Here is a 24158-nt window from a genome sequence, read left to right on the forward strand (position 1 = left end):
GTGCTAAATATTTCTTTTGGACTAAGCAGCTGTTTAGACAGATAATTACATTTAAAGAGACCATTCAAATGCAGAGTATATAATATTCAACTTAATGTATATTTGATTTTTCATAAATCAAATGAGCAGTCATTCAACTCTTGACTCCCAGTACCAGCCAACTACTAGAAGAGATGACTTAGGGGAGCTGTTATGATCTGTCCCTGGAAATTTTAAAGAACTGGTTGACTCTTATCAAGTGCAACACAGGCATAACTGATCCTGCCTTGCGTCATAGGGATGGTTAGGAGACCTCTTAAAGTCCATGTCAGCCTTGTTTTCTGTGATGCTGCAGCCCATATAAGCCTAAAAGAACTATGCATGCTCAAAAAGAGCATTCCAGATTGGACCATGCTCCAAAGCAGTATTTTGTGACTGAAAAGTGTTTATTAAAAATTATTCTCGGTTAGTAAGCAAGTACTTGCATTTAACTTTTTTTTAAAATGAACAATGCTACTTTATTTTAGCTAGGTTCAAGCTAATCAATGTTATCAACCAGTATTGCTGCCAAAAAGCAAGTACCATACATTGCACAGCTATAATAAAATACACCTGATATTTTAGAACTACTTGTTGTAACAGCAAATTCACTGAGAGTATATTTTCATTATAAAATGAACTTAAAAACTTTATTATATAACCAACTTGACAGCATTAAAGTCATCCTAATAGGACTTTCTTCTTTACTAAAATGCCCCATATATGTGTAACTTACCGTGGCAGCTCCCACTACGATTATATGAGGTTTTGCCACAGAACTCTAAGACACAAAGTAAAAATAAATTAGGTTTAAAATAGTCACAAATTATTATTATACTCAGCAGGTTAATTAAGACTCATCTTTTAATTAACTGTGACTCAACTTGTCCATCAGTTGATGGTTTTAAAAGAACAGATTACAGATATATGACAGAGAACATCAACTTGCGATACACTAGAATTTTCACACAACAAAATGTGCAAAAGTGCAAAGGATCAATAAGCACTAAACAATAATCAATTTAGCAGCATAAATTCACTTCAGAAGCTATCTAAACAATATCTTCTACTGTCAAGTAAACTGTAGATCATACTATTGAAGTACTTTTTCTCTCAGTATCTTGCAGCATTGTCAAACATCTGTTTGTGCTGTTGTACTGATTGAACTGACCAGTTGTTGCTCCAGAGGTCTGAAAGCTAAGTCTGGGACAAGAAACAGAATATGTCCTCAAACAGAGGAGTATAAGGAAACAACAGCGTTGATCACGTTAGTACGAGTTTTGCCTTGGCATTTAGCAGCTCTTCATTTTTTGTAGTAATCACAGAAAAAGAAAAATGAAATTGTAAGTCCAGCTATCTAGATAGAAGCTGTTGCACAAGAATGACCAATAGAGTAGCAAAAGAATCACTGGGGACCATTATAAAATAGCTCCAGGCTATTTAAACGTCAAAGGAAGAAAAATTTGCTTGCCAATCTGTAAACATATTACTTGTTACCAGAATTACATGCATAAATTCATGCTGAATAACACGAGAAGTTGAATCATAACTGAAACATAAAATAACTAGTACATAATTTGAAGGAAATATTAAGGAAAGATAAATTAAGGCATTTTTGACTTTCCAAACTGCCTTTGTCCTTCAGTTTGGCACACTGAAATTAACATACAAAATCATACAATATCTTGAGTTGGAGGGGACCCACCAGGATCAGAGATGTTTGGTCACATAAAGACAGAGCCATCACAGACAAATAAGCAGTGAAATGCCAGATCTGAATAAAATTCTTTCAGCTATTAATGGGATGAATCCACTTGCTCCTGGGAAGTCAGGTTTTACTCGCTTGGTTTGGGGTTTTTTTGGGCCAAGTGAAGCCATCTTGGGAGACCAGGAGATGCCCAGAAACATATACACTAGTGAACATCCCCTTGTCACTATTTCAATGTCAAATTTCAGATCTCTGGAATGTAACTGACTGAATGTATGCGATACGCTACAGCTGCTGGACTCCTGGTAATTATAGCTGTGTACGTGAAAAAAAAACAAAATGGGAAGGTAGTAGTCCTCAGACAGTTGCTGTATTTTCCTGAACCACAGTTTTTTAAGACAAACCTCAGTCCATGATTTGATACGTTGTCTCATAGAGCCATTAACTTCTGGATACCACAGGAAATCCTATAAAACAAATGCAGGTGTACTCTGTAAGCTTAAAGACAAGCAGTAGAACAATTGAAAAAATTAAAAAAAAAAAAAAAAACCAAACTAATTGCCATCAATTCAATTGTGAAGGAAAAATCATTCGGCTTGGTCAGATTTCCTTTACAGTTAGCATGAAAAGTCAGACATCCCCCCCTAGCATGCAAATCAGAAAGCAAAGGAAAAAAAAAAGCAGTGGGAGGGGAGGCAAGGAACGGGATGATGACAAAAAACCCCACAAACCACAAAACTCCCATGAAAAAAGAAGAAATTTTCATTTGTAGTTCAAGAGTCGGGATTTCACCAAGAAAATGATTTTTTAGTTTCTGCCAAAAGTCTTTGGATTTCTAACATGATCAGTGATAAAACCAAGCTCACAACCGCAACTTATTTGTTAGAACTTGCCTTTTGCTCAATTTCACACAGGTTTTACTGACAGGTTTTCTTTGTTCCAGATCTTACTATAATTGACAGCATGAAATAATAATTTTTGAACAGAAAGGAAACCTAACAATTTACTTTACACTTCAGAAACTATCAGCTGACATTTTTAGATGTCAGGAGTAATGCCCAACCTTCACCTAGAAGGACAGGCAAAACTGAACTCTCCACTTGTTCCCAGCGACTTTCTCTTATCTTGGTCAAGTATTTTCCACATTTAGATTATTGGATCACAGCCATTGGGATTGTGAAAATTCAGCTACCATGCCAATAATGTCAATAGCAATACAGTATCAAAACAAGGAAGCAGCAGACTAGGAATATATTCTTAACTATCCAGACATCTCTCAAAAGCCCAAGCCTGACAAACTCAAATCTTGGTGGTTAGATACCTGCCAGTGCTTAAGGAGCTTTGAAGATGTAGTTATGTGTCAGCCTAAGCCAACATAAATCGCATTGCATCAGCCCCTTTGTCCTGGTACGTGTTCTGCCCCCTCTTTTCTGGAATTCAGATAACCATATGATGAGACACATCAGACATGACCTAAAAGGAAACCTTTTAGGTAAGTTTTTGGCTGAATTGCTTCCTAAACCAGCAGACTCCACACCTGTACCAGGGCTAGTCACATCATGAACACAGGAGAATGCTCTGAAGGGCAGCAGTGGGACAGCAGAGGCCTAAATTGCAACAAACTCACACCCTAAAATGTTATTCTGTACCCTAAATCTTAACCACATACACTAACAGGTACTAAAAGCTCACTTGCAGACAACTCAACAAATACACTGCTTCTTTGGTTTTCATGAACAGAGAATGAGTTGTCTCCAGGGCATAAACAAAAACATGACTAGCAGAATCCCAGCGCGGCTGACAGCTGTCATGGGAAGCAAAGAAAGCTATTGAGGACACCGCTTTCCTTGCCAAGGCAGAGAACAGAATCCTTCATAAAACCTACCCTCAATTACTCTGTTTGTTTTCTTTTTTTAAATATCCACATTATAATAAACATTGTGGTTATTTCTCCATGTAAAAACAGTGACAGGAATACTTGTTGGGACAGCAGAGAGAACTCAACAGCAGTTAACACTCCAAGTAAGTTAGGCCCAGATACATATTCTTACAGCAGTGGAAGAGTAAACTTCCTGGCAAAACCTGTTCTTGGGAAGGCCAAAGTATAATATCTGACAAAAAGAAAAATTATAAATGCTTCCAGGGCTTACACCCAAAGCTAACACAGAATACAAGTACTGAAAGCCAAAGTCTTCAAACCATCTTACTCAAAATATAGTATGTTAAGATACTCTCTGATATATTTTGTAGAAAATTTACAGTGTTGATAGTCTAAAGCTTCTTTTGACTTTTACAGCACTTGTGGAAATTTGAAAAATCCAGCTCTGACTGTAACTTGGAACACATTGGATGAAATAATAATATGATGATGCCTTGCAATTTCACACTAGATAAAAACTTACCACTTTAATTGAAGCAGATTTATCTTCAAATGGGATATTTCCATGCTGTCAAAAAACCCAAAACCATAAAACCAAAGTGAGACAAACTCTTGGAACAAAAAGAAAATAATATTTACACTTGTATGTTAAATTGCTCTCACCCGGAGGTTTATTTATCCTCAGCAGAAATGATTTTTCTTGTATAAACTTGTCAGTATACTCATGAAAAATATTTATGTTACTTTCTTGATAAAACAAGGTATGTGAGTGAAGGGTTATTTTTCCTGTAAGAAATCTATCCAACAAAGTCTGAAATGTTTTCTATTCACTCTGTTAAAAAGGCATGAACTATTTATCTATATTTAGCCTCCCCAAATGAGAAAAGGACTTTTTTAGCTCTTTCTTTTCTTACACTTCCCTTCCTCTAGCCTTCCTTTTCAGCTGCCAAACTTCTTAACACAAACCAATCAACACAGTTTTAATTAAAAAATAAAATAATTTCGGGCAGAAATAAAGTCTGGAATGCATTATTAAATTTTCTGAGTGTTATTGTAAGAAATCAGAAAGGAAGAGGTCAGATGCTGCATATACGTTTGTCCTTTAAAATATTACTAAAATACAATACTATTTTCAGTCCTGATCCAAAAGAACAAGTGCATTTCTCTTCCACAAACTGAGATCTTGATTTCCTAAATACTTGACAAAAGATATGCCTCAACATTACAGCACTCTATCATCTCACCATCACTTTTGGGCAGCAGCCGTGACCTAACCAACAGGTGAGGAAGACTGAAATTATTCCATCAATCAAACATTCTGTTTTGACAATAAGTGACTGCATGCTGTCTGCTGGACAAGGCACCAGCTTGCACTTCTAAATGACAGAATTACTAAATGACAAATCTGATGTACAGTTAAAAGTGAACTGTCTTTTCCCTCACATATGTACTTAGATCCATGAAGGCATACACCTAAGCGCGATACAGCAACAGAAATCAATTTCTGTTCAACAAATGATACAGCTAAATCCTTTCTTACTGTTTCCACCAAACAAGCTTACATTCTTCACCTTACAAAATTCAGACAGCTCTTCAGCAGTGATTAAAAGGAAGGTAAGACCAGAAGCTTTTTTCAGTTCCAGCTTCAAGTTAGACCTGGAAATCTGTCATTGCCCTAAGGATTTTTATGAACAGATTAGATCAGCAATTCACTGACATTTAAAATGACAAATGATAACCCATGATTTACTACTATTTAAAAACACACAAAGGAGCAATTGTTTTTTCATCAAGAAGCCAAATATGAAGCATAAGTTGCTATGGGACAAGTCAGCTTCATTAATTTATTCCCACACTGCCACAAATTTTCACTCAAGCTTCCTAGTTCATTTATCGTCTGACCCAAACAATTATCTTGGTCTAATCCTGTTCTCCTCCAAAAGGCCTTTTTGAGGTTCTTCTTCCTGATGGCTATGCCAGCAAATGGTACAATTTCCTGTTTGTTTTTTATTTTAATTCAGAGGTAATTTAGGAAGACAGAAACAAAGATATCATCGAAACAAACTATTGCCTCACCTTATTTCCTTCTTCTTTGACTTGAGGATTTATGAGTTTTATAAATGAATAGAACAGCTGTCGAATTCTAGAATCTCCTATAAACACAACATGTTTGTCTACGAGGCAATTTTTTGCTTCACTGTAAAACAAAATTGCAACATTCATGTTACAGAAAATTTATATTTTAGGAAAAAGTCTTCAGAAAATCTACAGAGCAATACAGGTAATTCTAAGCATTATATCTAGCTCTACGGAATGGTAAATCTTTTTTTAAAGCATGCTGAATTAATAAAAAGTTTAGCACAATTTGCATAGAAATGAAAATGAAATCTCCTAATAGGCAAAAAATAAAGCAGGCTTTTCTATTCTGTGGTGCTACAAACACAGTAGCTTCCAAATGGTAATAAAAGCATAATTCTAAAAAATAAAAGTCTCTTACTAGTAGGTGAAAAAAAGTGAATGGTGATTTTATTTAAGATTTTTTCACTCATGATTCTACACATAAGATCAGCATTTTCCCTTTCAGCAATCTGAAAGTGACACATGAAGCTACACAGGCTCTCCATAACATGCATCAGTACTAATATCACCAACATTTACTTGTATTCTCATATAAAAATCTAACTATGGTAAACACTGTAGACACAGATGTAATCCACAAGGAAAAAGACTTCCTTCTGACAAATGCTGAACATTTTTGAAAGCCTAGAGAATCAGCTATAAAGAGAAAAATACATGACACTGCGATCACTACAGCTGCAGTCAAACAGTGACTCTTCTTTCCAAGCAGAAAACCTGAAGACATGAGTTTTCTTACCTATTTTTATACTTATGCATCATACAACTGTGGGGCTGCCATACTTTTTCTCCAAGAAATCTCCCACTGGACAGAAGATACTCACACGTATCGCCACCTTTAAAATGTTAAGATCAGATTTCAGACACATGAAAGTTAAAACATAGCCCCACTGCCATTAAAAACAGTCATAATTTGTCAATATTTGAACCACAGGACTTGAAACAATCAATAGCAGTAATAAAACCAAACTCATTGTCAAAATTTCTGGCACAAGTTTCTGCAAATTGCCTTCCCACTTCTCATACCACACTTCTTTGTAAATCACATTTCTATCCACAAAAGGTTACTGATCCCATTTCTGTTGTCAGAAAGATGTGGTGACCTAGAATGGCATTTCCAACAACAGGTGCCTATCCACTGTGCTATCTACTATCCAGAATACACTAATATGAAATTAAAGAATACAATAGTTCAATATCATAATCTTCTACACAGAATCACCATATACAGCACCTTTTATAGAACATGAATGTCAACATCAGATTTGCAAGAAGGTCTATTCTATCTCCTCGTTCAAGACATAGCAGTCACATCAGAAGAGGTGACATTACATGCAAAACAAAGCCCTTTACACCAAAATTTGCTGATCATTCTCAACTGCAGGTACCTTTTCTAGTCAAGAAGTTTTACACTAATTAGGATTAATCACTTTACAGGTGTGATGTTCCAGGTCATTTTAAGTTCATATAAATAAAATACTTCAGTTATGATATCAGGGACTGTTATCTCCCAGCGAACTCCATGTCAGATTCTGTTGCCTTATAACTGAACACAGCTGAACACGGTTCACTGCAAGAGAAGTTGCCCACCAACATTTTTGTCATGCTTGTCATTTCAGACAAACAGAGGAACAGTTGTGAATTAAATGGCAGGTACCTGCGCTAGCTTGTTCAGGAACAATGTACCACAGCCCACACTTAACGCTTTCTGTGAAACCTTAACTTCCTTAAACTCAACTAAGAACTGCTCTTTTACTCCACCAAAACTTGCACTAATCCTAAAGAACAGGGCGTTTTCCACCTACTCTTTTCAGGGCTGCTGAAAGCCACATATTGTAACGAGACAGACTTTCTGCTTCAACTACTATAAGGAAATCTGAAGCATTATCTAGAACTGTAAATTAGATGAGGTGAACAGAATGAGACGCAAGTACCCTGAGGTCTGTAGGAATGGGAATTTACAAGGTGCTGCTGCCTCTACCAGACTCACAGTCCTCAAAAGATCCTCAAAGATTAGTACAACAGTAAAAAGCTTTAGTGAAGAGACAGAGCCATGGTATCACTTCCCTTGTGCTGAAACAAAGGCTTCCACAAGACCACAGACAAATCTATCAATAAATAAAGAAATAAAAAGTGCATCAGATAAAGAAAGACTTTGTGTAACATTCTGATAAGAAAATATATCCTAAGTTATGGTCCTAACATCACAGTGAAAGCTAATTAATTATTACAGGCACTGAAGCAACTCTTCTTTTTGGTTGCTTGGTTTTCAGATTTTTTGAGTTGGACATAAGATAATTGGGAAAATTACTTATTTTCGTAGTTTTCCAAAGTGTCCCTGCCCATGGCAGTAGGTTTGGAACTATAAGAGCTTTAAGGACCCCTCCAACCCAACCCATTCTATGATTCTATGACATAGAAGTGCAGACAATGCAACTCACATACGTTGCTTGAAAAACAATATAAAATTAGCTTGGAGGAAAGAAGTGGCAGCTGAAGACACTGTCTATCCCTGCCTTCCTCTCTGAAACTCCTCCTACCTGTTTTCATGAAAATCTGAAAAAGGCAATGTAGAACAGACTGTATTGTAACTGTCACTCCTTGGCTCATTTTTCCACCCAAGCCCAGCAGTAGTAACACAATCAAGTTATTACTTACAATGATCTAAGGCTACTCATTCCAAAATGCAACTTTAACAACCAAACTTGCTTTCTCTCCTGGAACTTCAATTACTTTTCACTGCTATTGCATTGTGACTTCTGAAAGAGCTGGAATAACATGAAGAATTACAACAGTCTTGAAAAAGGTCATACCTCTGGGCTTGGGTTGGCTGTCTCTGAGCAACCCACACAACATACATACTCCTAATATGCAAGATAAACTGTTTATTAAAATTGTCATCCTTTACTCCTACCCCTGCTTTTGGAGGCAGATTTTGACACATGGAAGAAAAATCTGTTAAAAATTTAAATAAAATATATACATAGTGATAAACTCCTATTTTTATCATCAGTAAGAGTCTACTAATCGCCCCAGGGTAGTTCAGGAATTCTCTCAAATTGGCTGGTAACCTCTCAACCAAATGCTTGAGATACCACAAATCAGATCAACACTTCCTAATTGCAATGCACATGCACTGTCCATGTCAAACTGATTAATTGCTACACAGCAGCAATGGGATGTGGCAAATGGCCAGATGCAGAAGGCCACTTGCTTTAGAACATTTAAAGAACCTCTCATGGAAGTATGCTGAGACCACAGACGAAGGGTGAACTCCAGGGGTTTCCAGAAAGGTAGTCTCTGTAACTCTCCTGTTTTTCAACCAGCATAGGTCACTCCAGGTCAGCAACATCATCTTTCTTTTTCCAGCCTGCGCCTGTTTCATTATTCAGGTAAGTACCATTTCTGAACAGATTACAGATCTTCCAGAAGAAGTTTTTCAATGCCTTTCTGCTCTTCTTGCAACTACTGCTACTTACAAGAAAGCTGCTGATACTGCTGCCAAGATTTCTGCAGAAATAATGCAGAACACAGCAGATGACATGGAAAGCAGACTCTATCTACTTTTTAAATATGTTGGCATTGCTCAGATTTGCTGGACAGGCATCTTTCTAGTAGAAATAATGAATTCAAAATTACCATATTTTCCTTTATGCTTAATAATTTCAAATAAAATCCTTTTTCTATACTCTGGCTTTCAAGCAACATAATTTCCTCAATTCTCACACATACACACTTACGTCAAGTATCATTCTGAGTAAGCTGCATAAAAATCAAATTGTCAGAAATAATAAGAAGCATCAAACTCATTTTGCTTGTGATCAGATTATGAGAATAGATGACTTACAATTATTACAGCTACTGCTACAAAGCCCTCCACCATGCAGATGATGAAAAGTAATGTAAGAGTGAACTATGCAAAAGAAAATCCTCTACTAACTAGAAACCCTCTGAAATCCATTAATTTGCTGAGGAAGATACATAACAAATTAAGAACAGTCATGCACAGTCAGACCATGACCTAGGTCATTCTAGCCTGATATTCTGCCTTCAACAGGGGCCAAAAGCAGATGCCTGGGGACTAGTAAGAAGAGGGAAAGTAAACATTAAGTTCTTGTCTAATATTCTTCCATGTTCAGTCCAGAGACTTCCTGAGCTGGATGTCGTTTCTCATATTTTGCAGAACCTTCCACAGATTTTTTCTGACAAAGTCATGCAGTCTTCTCTTTGATTTTTTAGCATCTGAGGCATTCTTCTACAAGAGGTTTTCATACCCACAGCTGCTGCTTGAAGAATCCCTTGCCTTTATTTTAAATATGGTTTCTACTAGATTTACTTGGTACACCCTAGTTCTTCTGTACAAAAAGACAGTTCACACTCACATCTATCATCATTTCTAGATCACTGTCAATCCTTCCTCAATCAAGTTTTCAAGACTGAAGAATCTTAGTTTACTAATTCTTCATAGGAGAGAATGTTCCATACCTTGAGTTCATAACCCAAGCTTGGCAGCTCTGCACTCCATGGCATTCCCATCATGATTACCAACAAATAAAACAATCCTCCATTCTACAGTATGTTTACGGAAATAACATTCCAAATATCACACACTGTATACATTGTAAACATAAAGGAGATATTTCAGGCCAAGGAATTGTACCTTCTTTCCCAACTCCAACTACTGAGTATCTTACTATTTCCCTGAGCAATACCAGAAAGCTCCTGAAACTCAGCAGAAGCATTACTGATGTCCGATATCTTAAGTCTTTTGCCTTTCTTTAAACACAATAGTAGAAGGTCTTTTTTTTTTTTTGGGGGGGGGGGGGAGGGGGGCGGGATGAGGGAGGAGAATAAAACAAGACTGAAACAGCAGCCAAGACAGTAAACCGCAGGTTGCAAGTAAGACAGTGCTTCCAGAAAAGCTCAAGTCTTACTTGGGAGATGAAATACACAGCAGCCAAAGAACCATTCTCATTTTAATACACCACTCTTTCTTCTTAACCCTTAATGAGATCTTAAAAGAAGAAAAAAAGAAAAAACCAAACTACTACAACAAAACACAACCCAATACCTGATGAAAATAAATCTATTCTATACACAAGTGCTATTCTATACACAAAACGCAGGACATTCTTTTTAAGTTCTCTCTTCATGCTCTGTGTAAATAATCCTACCAACATATTACCTTTTATTTTCATCACTTTACACTTAGATACACTATGATATAGTTATACAAAAACCATATTCCCTCTAATTTTATTATGCTCGTTATTCTAATTTATGATTCTTCAAAATCGTGGGCTTCCACTGAAATTCTGAAATCGCAATCTCTTCATTCAATGGGAGAGCAGACTATGCTTCACAATGCTTTCTCTAAAAGGCACACTATTTCAAAGAAATGGTGATTCAATTGTTCTCTATTTTTCAAAATAAAAACGTAGTTTTAAGCAGGATCTATCAGTGCTGATTTTAAGAATGTAAAATTTTAAATAAAAACTTATTTCCAGCAGCATTAAAGACTTTACTTTTGAAATATGATAACTGAAAAATGCACAACACTAACTTCACTGGATAGCTTATAAACATTTAGTCCACTTAACTCCTCACTGAGTATGCAGTTTAAAGGCAGTCTTTAATGTCTCCTAATTAATTTTAAGTTTTGCAAAGCATGTAGGAGACCCTTAAATATGACAGTCTCCCTGAACATGAATTTGACCTTCCACAACCCCAGTTCAGGATTTCTCCATAAAAGTAACTTTTATACAGGCAAGTTTTATTGGGAAGTGCACTAATCCATTCCCATCTACAATATGTATTTGCATGACTGAGGCCAAAATTAGCTGAAACTTTTACATGTGAAGACAATCAGACAAAACAAAGGAGTTCTAATTAAAGTCTTAATCATCCAAAAGCTCCCAAAGGAAGCCAAGACAAACCCAACCACTTTACAAAACACATGCATATTCTAAACATTAATTGATGCCTTTTGAACTTTTCAATATTGCAGTTGGAGAAGAAAAATAGATAGCAATCTGGAATTCTAAACTGAATGAGATAAACTAGGCTAACTACCAAAAAGTTAAATCATTCAATTGCCGCACATTTGAAACCTTGTAAGTACAGATACTCCGAAAACATAGAACATCTATATATTAATACTCTCACTCCTATCCAGGGATAGTAAGAATAAAGAAAAGGTATGAAAGCAGCAGCCTTTATGCGCCTTTATCACTTTCACCATGTCTTCCTTGCAAAAAAAAACAAACCCCAAAACAACAAAGCAAAGAAAACCAACACCCTCAAACCAAATAAAAAACCAATCAAACAAAATCCAAACCCCACAAAAATGTTAAAAGCAACTGCTCTCACTCATGTAGTCTTTGCATACCCATGCTTGTCCCACAGAAAGAAGGATTCACTGATAAACCTTCTTCACATGTACCATTCTCTGTCTGGTTATATATGTTCTCTGTGGTGTTTTACTTCTGGCTGAATTGTCCAAGGGAAAAACTGCAGTAAGACAGGCTAGAACACCATCAATGTGCTTCTGTGGTATAAGCCTGATTTTGTAAACAATAAAGAACATGAAATAACAGAGTATTTTGACTTAATACATTCTTTTTCTGCAAAGACAGCTGTAGTATTTGCCACCTCTGATATGCCCTACTGGACACCAGGATCTTGTATGTGTCACCAGACATGCCTAACTCTATGAATGATGTCTATTTTCAATCTAATTTTCTCAATTATTCAAGCACTTGCTGTTTCAACTAATGAAAAATTTTAGTTACCAGGTTTAAAGATCCAGTTTTTGGTGGGAGAGGAAAACCCCACACATCCCACAAAACAAATTTCAGCCCTTTCTCTTCACCTGCAGCTCTCTTTCATTTCATCCAGATTCCTGGACATCTGTGAAGGAGAGACAGTACCCACATGGGTGGTTAATTCATTGTTAAATTTCTTGTTTGCCCCACTGTGGCAGAACATATGTTCACGTGAGAGAGTCTGTCTTGTCTGCTCTCCTATTCCTGACAGCAGCTAAGGACAGATGTTCAAAGACAAAGCACAAAAGCATGACAAATAGAGAGCAATTCATTGCCTAGAATGGCCGAGCTTTCATAGTCTGTCAACTTCCAGCCACAAGTGCAGCACATTTACATCCCCATCTCATCCACACTCTGCAAATCAGAATAACCCTTTTCATGGTATTTTTGGTATAAAATCTTGGCAACACGTTTCAAAGTGCCTTGTATCAGGAGTGGGGGGAGGGGGTAAACAGTGGTTTCTTCTGGTCATTTTAAATGTATTGCATGCTAATTTAATTTTCAGTTGATACACTGTGTTATGACACAATCACTATGAATTTACCTTCCCCCAGAAATTCCTATTTGAAATCTTCTGGGGTTTTTTGTATAATTGCCAAAAATACACTGACATTTACTGAATTTCAGATGTTTGAGGTCACTGAAGGGTTGTAGGATGATCTCTCAAGCACCTCTGCTTTTTTTTTCCTGAAAACTTTTGCCTGGTATAAATGCCCCACCCTCCTTTTCTAAACCATTTGTCTTTTGAATGTTATTCAAAGCAGCTGAAGATGGTAACTCTGTATTCACTCCCACTCTATGTCCTATCTTTTAAAGGGTTATGGGAAAGCCTCACTGTTACTCTGTGATAGCTTATAGAAACTAAAAGCCTTAGGCGAAGGAACTTGTTGAAAGCTTTGTGAAAATCCATATATACCATATCAGCTTACAGAAAGGCCTGCAGATTCTCAGTTTTGCAATTTGTGACTCACCCCTCTCATTAAATCTCCCATAATATATAGCATTAATGCATATTATGGCTTCCTTGTATCTGCTTGATGTGGCAGTCCCTACTTCCTTGCACCAGTGTTGCAATCCCTCTTTAAAAAGAACCACATTTGCCACCCTTCTTCCATCTAGTTTCGCCACTGTTTGTGCCTTAAGGAATACAGCACAACAGGCAAATTCAATTACTTCATGCTTGAGCTCCTCTAGAATTCAGTAAATGCTTCCGTATCTTGCAACTTAGCACTAGTCAGTTTATCAGACTTACTAACATGCCAGCCAGAGGTGAATCTAGAGAACTGTATCCATAAGATTCCTACCCGCTTTCCCATTTCCACAATAAATGTCCACAGCCTGCCTTGTCTTCTGTGAACTCTGGCAGCAACTATTAGAGCATCAGTTGTCCTACAGTAAACACATCTGCAGTGATCTGTCTTTGGACCAACTTTTTGATTTACCCAAAAAGACACACCGCATTTTTTAGCGTGAATCAGAAGGAAGCAAGAAAGTACTTCCTTTAAGCAGTTCCACTGCATTTACAGATCATGGCAAGGTTCACAGCTTCAGGGCCAAAACAACCCGAATGGAGAGGCATAGCAAAGCTGTCAGCACGCCTGTTACTGACATGCACCCATATGCAGCCCTGTCACGTTCTCCAGCTGCGGTCTCCAGATCTTGGTTACTGGCTCGTCCACAACCACTAATAACACGTGAAACCAAACAACTCTTTATTTTGCTTCATATACCAAAGAGTCTGGATTTCGTTATGAACGGTTCAAACAGCAAGATAAGATATACCGCGCCTTACACCAATTTTAATCACTGATTGCCATGTCAGGGCCGCTAATCATCCTGTAGGGGAACAAGCGACAGGGAAGAAGTCACCCCCTGGCCGCCGGCAAGGCCCCAGGTATGGGGCTGCGCTCACAGCCAGAGCTCCGCGTCACCACCGACCACGCCAGTCACGCACGCCCGAGCCGCGGAACCTCGCCCTGCGGGCGGGGAGCCCCTCAGACTGGGCTCCGCAGTGGGGGCACCGCTCCCCTCCCGCCGCCGGTTCCCCGCCGCCACCGGTCCCAGGCTCGCCGCCCGCAGCAGCCGCACCACGCTGCTCTCCCCGCCACAGCCCGCGGGGCAGGGGGACGAGCGTCCCCCCCACCGGCCATCGGCTCTACTGCGGCTACCCTTGGCAACCCAGGGACCGCCGTCCCGCCTGCACGGCCGCAGTCCCCGGGCTCCACCGGGGCTCCGCCTCCCGCTGCCTGCCAGCCGCGGCACCCCGCGGAGCGTCCGCGGCAGCCCCCTCACCTCGGTAGCGGCGCGAGGCAGCGTGGCAGGCGGTGAGGAGCAGGACGGCACCCAGCGCCAGCACCTTGGCGCTCCTCACGCTGAAGTAGTAGTTGATCTCCCGCTTGCCCCCGGTGTAGGCCAGCGCCGCCATCTTGGTTCCTCCATGACAACAGTGTGCGATGGAACGGGCGGGCGCTGCGGGGCAGCACTGGGTCCCCACTGGCAGCGAAGGCAGACCCCGCCGGTACTGCCGGCTGCCGCCGTCCCTACCGCAGCGCCGGACCGCAGCCCGACGCCCCGCTGCCGGGGCGGAGCCGCTCCCCTCCTCCTGGCGCCGCTTCTTCCTCTCGCTCTCCAGCGGGCGGCTCCACCGCCCAGCTTTCCGCCCCGCGGCGAATCGCCCCGGGCCAGCGACTGACGGGCGGCGGTGAGGCGAGCATCTCGCCGGTACCCGTCTTCTCGCCAGGGGCCATTGGGGCTGGGCTCCATAAAGAGTATCGGGGTGAGGGGTTGTACCTGACCCGGTACTTGATTGCTGGCACTGGGCAGCGCTGGCTTTTCTCCAAGTGATGCCGAAATCTCACCGAAGGGAAATCTGTTCCTCCACAGGGAGTTACTCGAGTCGTAACTGGGGAAAGGAGCAGAGCAGCAAATCTGCTCTCCGAGACCTGGCCCTCATGGTGGTCATGCTGAGAAGCTACCCATCTGACCCGCCGGGCCTGGAACAGGGCAGATGGCCGCGCTAACCACACTGCCATGAAGTAAGGTGACCGTATATAAACCATATATACACAAACATAAAACTCAAAAAAGGTGTTCAGTGTGTATTCGCATAAACATGGGAAACAAGCAGTGAGCAGTCGTCTCTGGTTTTTATTTCACCATCCTTCAATTTCCCTGTCGTCCAGAAAACACTGTTCTGAATGTTCTGCAAATCACTGAATTTGATTATTCATTGAATAATACATGAAAAAATAAACACAGAAAAAAAGTGAAACTTTTGAAACAAAACAAGGAAGTTTAAGCACTGCAACCAAAGTTTTATTTTCAAATATCTGAAAACCATAAGAACTTAAGGCATTATGCAAACGCAATGTAATGTACACACAAAATTTGGGTTCTTCTATTGTGTGTGGTTACTAAATATTCCACGTATATCCCATTTCCACCCAGCCAATGTTTTTACTATCATCCAACATACAATTTGTACTTTTCTATTCAATTCAGTCTTTTAATTGATTCACTTTCTCAGCAATGTTTCTAAACAATAAAAACACTTTACAGTTTTAAAGTGTTTAGGTGTATTCTTTCAGGGAGAGAAGGAAAAAAGGTACCAGGTACCAGGTAAACTCCCAAGTGCACAGATTTGGAGTTACTGGGTCGTTATTTTTCTAATCCCCCCCCCCACCCACCCACCCAAGACAACAACAAAACCAACAGAAACACCACCCCCACCCCACCCCCAATCTGGTCCTAGTATGGATTCTTTTACCCCATAAATGAAAAATTCCCATTCATGTCTTAGTTTTTGGTCACATGTCATTCAAAAAGTCAGGAATTTTCAAAGCCTTCTTACTGTGAACGAACTCTATTATTTGTTAAAATATTCCTATTGGTGCTTAGCTTGCTTTGTCCTCATTTCACTTGTGTTCAAGTGACAGCTGCAAGATTTTACACTTTAAGAAGCAACTTAAATGTTAACAGCTTCTCTAACTGAAAGTATTAGCTTTTTGCACTGTTGCTTATTCATGATTCTGAGCAGTCTTATGAAATGTGAATTTCCTGCAGTCACTGGAGACCACAGACACTCTTCTTCATTTGCTTTTACAACATGTATACACGAATGAGTAAGACTTTTCATCTGACCAAAGCATACTTACTTCATCCTGGCTCATTCTGCAATATAACTGTGTTAAGTTTGCAGGCTGTGTTGCAAGTTTGCAAAGTGAATTTATGACTGTGAGTCTAGCACCTCAAAACTTACCCTAATTAATGCTGTTACTACAAGCTGTGTAGATGCAGAAAGCATGGAGTTCAGCTGGAGCCCCCAGAGTGTTGACTCAGCTTCTCATTTAGGTTCAATGCTTGAACAGAGAAATATAACTTTTCCTCTCAAAAAGAATTCAGTTTTCCAGTGCAAGGTCTCTCTGGAGAATTTCAGGAGTCATAATTTGAATCAGCTTCTTCCAATGAAAGAACAGCAGAAATTAAAAAGTTACCAAAACAATCATATTACAGATGTCTCAGAAACCGACAACATCCAGAAATACTCACTCCACCTCATAAGGCTCTTTTAAATCTGCTGCCTACCACTGGAAGTCCCTGGGAAATCCTCATTTGTCATGAAGCACTAACATTTGCCTTCAGTGATGCTTGAAAAGGATGTGTGCATTACATGTCTCTTATTTTAGGACTGTTCAAACTCATACTGTTGCAGGTTGAATATCTTAATAAGAACAATCCATCTGTGTATATTAAATGTTTACATGGATGTAAGACATCTGCTTTTGCTTCATCGCTCCTTTGGAGACATTGCTCAGGTGTTCAGCAAGAGAGATCTCTCTCAGTTCAGGCAGAAGCTTTTGGCTGAAGTGCCATGAGTTAAAAAGCGTTCTGCATGCATGCAGTCTTGCTTCATACAGGTGCCTCCTTGTTTTTCACAGGCTAATTGAATTTGTCATCATATAACTAACTCACACCAAAGCCACTATATATAACAGAACTGATATAAAAGGCTAATTAGGAATTGCAAAGTACCCTATGGAACCAACTCCAGACATGAACTACTATTAGCTAGAAGTAGCTGTGTAAATTATGTGCCTAACCTATTTTCCTGTCTGCTGATAAACTCAAGAGTCCTGGAAGTAAACCAGAAGTCTGCAGCTCTTCTGATCTGTCAAACCTCAGCTTTTGGTTTGCAAATGCTGAAGCTTCACATTGGCTTCCTGCTTGCACTGCTGGAAGCACCAAAGGCTGTCAGTGGGAAGAGAGTACCTACAGCAGCCGTGGAGAGAAGACCCAGCAAACAGAGAAGCAGCTCCTTTAGGAGGCAGAGGAGATATAACACTACTGCGTGCATGGGATAACATCCGTGAATATTAACATCTGTGAATATTAAGAGTGAAAAGCATCAGGAGGCATTTCATGTTTCTATTTTCTACAGACATAGCCTTGGCTTAACTGAATTCACTATTTTCGTAAGAGTGTGGTGTTATGTATGATCAGTAGTGCAAGCTAAAAAGATTATTGTGGGGTTTGGCTGCATTACTTCCCCTATGTGTCAATGTAATAAAGCAGTCAGGAAAGGTGGGGCTCATCTCACATAACTCCACCACTTAGAGGGAACCAGTCCATTTTAAACTAATCATTGATCTGCCTCTGTAGAACTGGTGCAAGTAAGGTGCCAGCAATTTACTCCGAATTAAGGCAGATGACTTACCATCAGGAATGGTGACTGTTGAATTTAGATATTAAGTTTAAATTGAACAGGTGCTACTTACACAGGTTTAATTTAAGTGAGATAATTCTTCTCTGCTGCTTCTTCACTTTGCTTGTCAGGCTCAGTGTAAACAGAAGGAGAGCTTTGTGCTGTGTATCAAACCTGGCTCACACATGCAAGTTTGCTGATCAGCTTAATTCACAGTAGATCCCCTCCTCTTGATTTTCCTGCTTTCAGCATTACAGTCACATGTAGCTTAGATTTAGTTAGATTTACTGTCTTCGGTCAAAGGCGCACGGCAATCCCAAGGACTGACCATATAGGAACAGATAAAGTGACTACTACAGTATAAAGTCAGAGAAATGATATTTAAACAGTCTCAGTCAAAGGAATACTAGGGCATTTTTTCTATTTCCCACCTCTCTTTCTTTGAGTCTTGGTTGAGAATTAAACTTGGCTAGGGATGTTAAGGATAACAGGAAGGGATTCTACAGGTACATAGCAAACAAAAAACAGACAAGGGACAACATAGGCACCTTGAGGAAGCTCTCGGGAGAACTGGCTACACAGGCTTTGGAGAAGGCTGAGGTTCTGAATGACTTCTTTGCCTCGGTCTTCACTGGCAAATGCTCTGACCGCACCACCCAAGTCTTAGAAGGTAGACGCAGGGACTGTGAGAATGAAGACCTTGGGCCCACTATAGGAGAGGATCTGGTTCGAGACCATCTTAAAAATCTGAACGCACACAAGTCCACGGAACCTGATGAAATCCATCCATGGGTCCTGAAGGAGCTGGTGAATGAAGTTGCTAAGCCACTGGCCATCGTATTTGAAAAATCATGGCAGTCAGGTGAAGTTCCCAACGACTGGAAAAAGGGAAATATAACCCCCATTTTCAAGAAGGGGAAAATGGAAGACCCGGGGAATTACAGACCAGTCAGTCTCACCTCTGTGCCTGGTAAAATCTTGGAGCACATTCTCCTGGAAGGCATGCTAAGGCACATGAAAAACAACAAGGTGCTTGGTGACAGCCAGCATGGCTTCACTAAGGGCAAATCCTGCCTGACCAATTTGGTGGCCTTCTATGATGGGGCTACAGAATTGATGGATAAGGGTAAAGCAGTTGATGTCATCTACCTGGACTTGTGCAAAGCGTTGGACACTGTCCCACATGACACCTTGTCATTAAATTGGAGAGATATCAATTTGATGGATGGACCACTCGGTGGATAAAGAACTGGCTGGATGGCTGCATGCAACGTGTTGTGGTCAATGGCTCAGTGTCCGGCTGGAAACCAGTAACGAGTGGTGTCCCTCAGGGATTGGTGTTGGGACCGGTCTTGTTTAACATCTTCGTCGCTGACATGGACAGTGGGATTGAGTGTGCCCTCAGCAAGTTTGCCGATGACACCAAGCTGTGTGGTCCGGTTGATACGCTGGAGGGAAGGGATGCCATCCAGAGGGACCTTGACATGCTTATGAGGTGGGCTGATGCCAACCTTATGAAGTTCAACCATGACAAGTGCAAGGTCCTACACCTGGGTCGGAGCAATCCCAGGCACAGCTACAGATTGGGCAAAGAAGAGATTCCGAGCAGCCCTGCAGAGAAGGACTTGGGGGTGCTGGTCGATGAGAAAATGAACATGAGCCGGCTTCAGTGTGAGCTCGCAGCCCAGAAAGCCAACCGTATCCTGGGCTGCATCAAAAGGAGCGTGACCAGCAGGTCGAAGGAGGTGATCCTGCCCCTCTACTCTGCTCTTGTGAGACCTCACCTGGAGTATTGTGTGCAGTTCTGGTGTCCTCAACATAAAAAGGACATGGAACTGCTGGAACAAGTCCAGAGGAGGGCCACGAGGATGATCAGGGGACTGGAGCACCTCCCGTATGAAGACAGGCTGAGAAAGTTGGGGCTGTTCAGCCTGGAAAAGAGAAGGCTGCGTGGGGACCTCATAGCAGCCTTCCAGTACCTGAAGGGGGCCTATGGAGATGCTGGGGAGGGACTCTTCTTCATCAGGGACTGTAGTGACAGGACAAGGGGTAACGGGTTAAAACTTAAACAGGGGAAGTTTAGATTGGATATAAGGAGGAAATTCTTTCCTGTTAGGGAGGTGAGGCACTGGAATTGGTTGCCCGGGGAGGTTGTGAGTGCTCCATCCCTGGTGGTGTTCAAGGCCAGGTTGGATGAAACCTTGGGTGACATGGTTTAGCGTGAGGTGTCCCTGCCTGTGGCAGGGGGGTGGAACTAGATGATCTTGAGGTCTTTTCCAACCCTAACTATTCTATGATTCTATTCTATGATTCTAAAATGGCAGTCAGTGTTAGCTCGTTGTTAAACTGAGTTACTCTTATTTCATAAACATTTGTTTTCACATTGTTCCTTTTCCTGGTTCCCCCTTATGCTCCCAGATGTGTCTCTTTAAAATTCAGAATACTTTATGGGACAGTCTTTGGAAGCCTACACAGCCACTGTCCAAGCTGTGTCGTAGAATCATAGAGTAGTTATGGCTGGAAAGGACCTAAAGATCATTAGAAGTCTTCTGTAATATGTATTTCATCCTGTAATTACCATGTCCTTTTTAAAAGGGGAAAAATTATAAAAATATAATTTCCATTTTTATCAGTGTAATATCTAGAAAAAATCATTAATTCTAATCATTAACATTCTGTGCAGTCAATTACTAGTCTGTCTGATACTGGTCCATTAAAAAGTACTTAGACTTGAGTTCGGGAAGTCCTACATCAATGTTGCAGGCAGCTTATTTTTAGTGTGCAGCTAAAACATATCCTGCATCAATGGTCACCTTTGTCCACTGATGATGTTAGGTAGGTGTACTCCGATAAAAAAGCCAGGTACCTGTGTAAGAGTTTCTTTTCATTTATTCAGTACCTTATTTTCATTTATTAATTACCCTGACCTGAAGCTAAGAAGCAAGGAAGTTCCAGGAAGAACTTTACAGAAAACACTAATTAGGGAATATAGCAAATGAACTAAAACAATGTAATGGAATATTGAATGAAATACATAGACAGAATAGTTTTTATAGATGTAATAGAACAAAAACCAACTTAGTACTGATTCTTTCTACATTTTAAAATGTTAAAGAACATTAGCTAAAGAAATGCTAAAAACCCCCCACAGGTAGATTGTCCAACTGTTCGGGAAGGATTCAGTGCATCTTGAAGTGCAACCACCCAAACAAGCATGGGATTAATCCCAGAGGAGCAACGCCTGAGTGCACATCATTTCTAGGGGTTAATATCAAATCACTAATATAAAGCTCCATTACTACAAATTTAACATGAAAATGTAACTGAATTTTCATCCTGTCTATAGGCCAACTAGATCCAGTCTTTAGTCGAATTTTTATACTTTGTGCTACTGAAACAAGCGTTCTCTTTCCTGTGGTACCATCTGGAAATAGTTTAGGCCTAAACGTGTAGTTTTTAAAACATGATTTATAAGATAATAGAACTCCTATTAAAGGCTTTTAAAAGTCTTTTCACACACCTGCTTGCCTGCTAGCCCTGCTTGGACAGGCTTCACTCTTATTTCAACTCTAGGAGGAATCTTTTCATTCTGTGCTTGCATAGCACCTACTCTTTCAGCTTTGTTCATGACTTGTGCCTGTTGATGCTCTTCAGTTTTCAAAGCCTGAAGTCTGTAATGGGGTCAGCAATCAATACAGAGCGAAACATAGCAAATTAAAAAGTAAAGAAAAACAGGCAGAACCTTGAGTGTGATCAAAAGAACATCACAAAGAGGCTCAGATAACGAGGAAAGTTGGATTTCCTTGCAAAACAGTGTTCACAAGAATAAAAGCAGTATAAGGAAGGAGTGACATTTTGAGAGTTGAAGGTAGGTAAAGAATTAGAAGAAGAAGGCATAGCTTTTCTGTTGGAAAAGAAGGTGAGAAGTGAAGCAGCCATTATTCCCTGCAGTAATGCCTGGAACAGTGGGATAGGATAGTCCTTGAGACTGGACAGAAGCAAACTTCAATGTCACAACAGACATTTGGCTAAATAAAAAATAAGTACAATGTAAGTATGAATGATGAATGAAGTGACATGTCCTACTGCCTATGAGAAACTGGAAGAATGTTCCACTGTGTTTCAGACCCCAAAGCTGACTGGCATGTTTACACTTATGTATGATTGACACCATATTTTTGTGCACTTCAGTGTTTCAGAACTTCTCCAAAATAGAAAATGAAACATTAAATATAACCATGTCAATTGGCAAATACTTGACTAGGCTATTTAATGCTGCTGGGGGGAGGATGCACTGCAATTCCTTCATCTGGCCACTGAGAATAATACCCCAGCTCTGCAGAGCAATTTTTAAGCTGTCCTCAATTCGGCAGCCTTCCCTTCATTTTCTCAGCTGCTGTTGCTTATCCAGCAGTATTTCAGGCAGGGAAACTGGGTGATTGTAATAGAAGCACATATTTCACTGTGGAACCAGCTATGAACGAGCTATGGAATTTAAAACTTAAAAGCAAATATAAAAATGGGAAAATGTGAATAATTTATGGGACAAAAGCTAACTTTGTGCGTGGAAAAATTGTAGGTGACTGTTAGGGGTGTCTGTGCAAACATACACTTTTTGGAAATTATTAAATGTCAACTCTGATTTTTTCATGCAACTGATTGATATTTATATACTTGATTCTATAATATTGTTTCAGGAGTGAAACCCAAGCCATATTAGAAATGGAATAAGACAGGTTTTATAAAGATATCTCCAGAAGGTCATTTCTCACTGAACTTGATATAACTCTGTCTCTTTTGAGTTATGCTAATGTCCTAACTTTCTTTAAATGAATTTGAAATTAGGTGGAACTGGGCATGCTTGACTGAGTGAGGAAAATATCCCTATCTGTTGATTTCAGAAAATATCCCTATCTGTTGATTTTGATAGCAAGAGATCAAGCCTTTGGAGGAAGGCTTTTTTCTCCATACTAAATAGGGAAAACTTGCCACCACTTCTCCAATAATAACAACATTATTTATTTTCTATTGTAATTTCTTACTGGAATTTACAGGGTGCTGTTGAGTATTTCTTGCATTTGAGCACTGAATTACTTAGCTCTCATATGACATGACCAACTACAAAGAAACTTTGCATTTTAATTTTTTTTCAGCTTGAAAGATACAGTAGGATTTAGTGCAGAGTATCTCAGGTACTCGGAATCGACGTTTTTAGGAAGGTAATTTTATTTTAGGGAGGAAAATTGTTTTTATTACAAATTAGTTGGGAGTAGGGAGTCTCTGTGGCGCAATCGGTTAGCGTGTTTGGCTGTTAACCAAAAGGTTGGTGGTTCGAGCCCACCCAGAGACGATTGTTCCCTTTCCTCTGTGCATGGCTGGGGGGTTGGAGCTAGATGGTCTTTAAAGTCACCTAGTCATTCTATGGAACCTTGGAAAACAAATTCTGTGTTAGCCTCAGGCTCACTGAAACATGAGTTTGCTGAAGTATCAGCAATGGGTTAACAGGCTGAAATATTTCCATGCATCATTATTTAAAGATGAAATTGCATAGAGGTAGTTTAATTTATGAAGAATATCACAGAGTGTTCTTAGGGTTCACACTGTTCTGCCCTTTATTTTTGTCTATATGGTGCTCTGCTGTGTTTCTGTGAACTCTAATGGGTCTGTGTAATTTTATGATGTTGAAATGTAAACACAGATATGCAAAATGCCAACATGGCTACTGTGCACCTCAGGCTTCGCAAAGATTTGTCATTTAGGAATTAGCAGATCGCTGAGTAGTTGTGCCATTTGCAGAAATGTTGTGTTGTGAGCCTGGTGAGTTGGAATCTGCAGGGCAGCTGTTACTGTTTGTTTCTAGCTTTAACTTTCCTGTGTATGGCACACTTTAAT

The 24158-nt window shown here is 39.9% G+C and overlaps 1 protein-coding gene and 1 non-coding gene across 2 annotated transcripts in view; one reads left to right on the forward strand and one right to left on the reverse strand.

Annotated features, from left to right (window-relative positions):
• CASD1 (CAS1 domain containing 1) overlaps positions 1 to 15272 on the reverse strand; it is a 31523-nt gene extending 16251 nt beyond the window's left edge. Inside the window, exons 1-6 of the mRNA XM_065666350.1 lie at positions 14858 to 15272; positions 6481 to 6577; positions 5682 to 5802; positions 4129 to 4173; positions 2131 to 2193; positions 755 to 799 (exon numbers count right to left, since the gene is read on the reverse strand). Of these exons, the coding sequence (XP_065522422.1) occupies positions 755 to 799; positions 2131 to 2193; positions 4129 to 4173; positions 5682 to 5802; positions 6481 to 6577; positions 14858 to 14990 (504 nt within the window). The 5' untranslated portion in view covers positions 14991 to 15272. The remainder of the gene's footprint in view (positions 1 to 754; positions 800 to 2130; positions 2194 to 4128; positions 4174 to 5681; positions 5803 to 6480; positions 6578 to 14857) is intronic.
• Positions 15273 to 23542: 8270 nt separating this feature from the next.
• Positions 23543 to 23616, forward strand: TRNAN-GUU (transfer RNA asparagine (anticodon GUU)). The gene has a single exon. It is a non-coding gene; the product is annotated as a tRNA-Asn (tRNA).
• The last annotated feature ends 542 nt before the right edge of the window (positions 23617 to 24158 follow it).

This window comes from Lathamus discolor, chromosome 2 (assembly GCF_037157495.1).
Source record: "Lathamus discolor isolate bLatDis1 chromosome 2, bLatDis1.hap1, whole genome shotgun sequence".
NCBI classification, from domain to species: domain Eukaryota; kingdom Metazoa; phylum Chordata; class Aves; order Psittaciformes; family Psittacidae; genus Lathamus; species Lathamus discolor.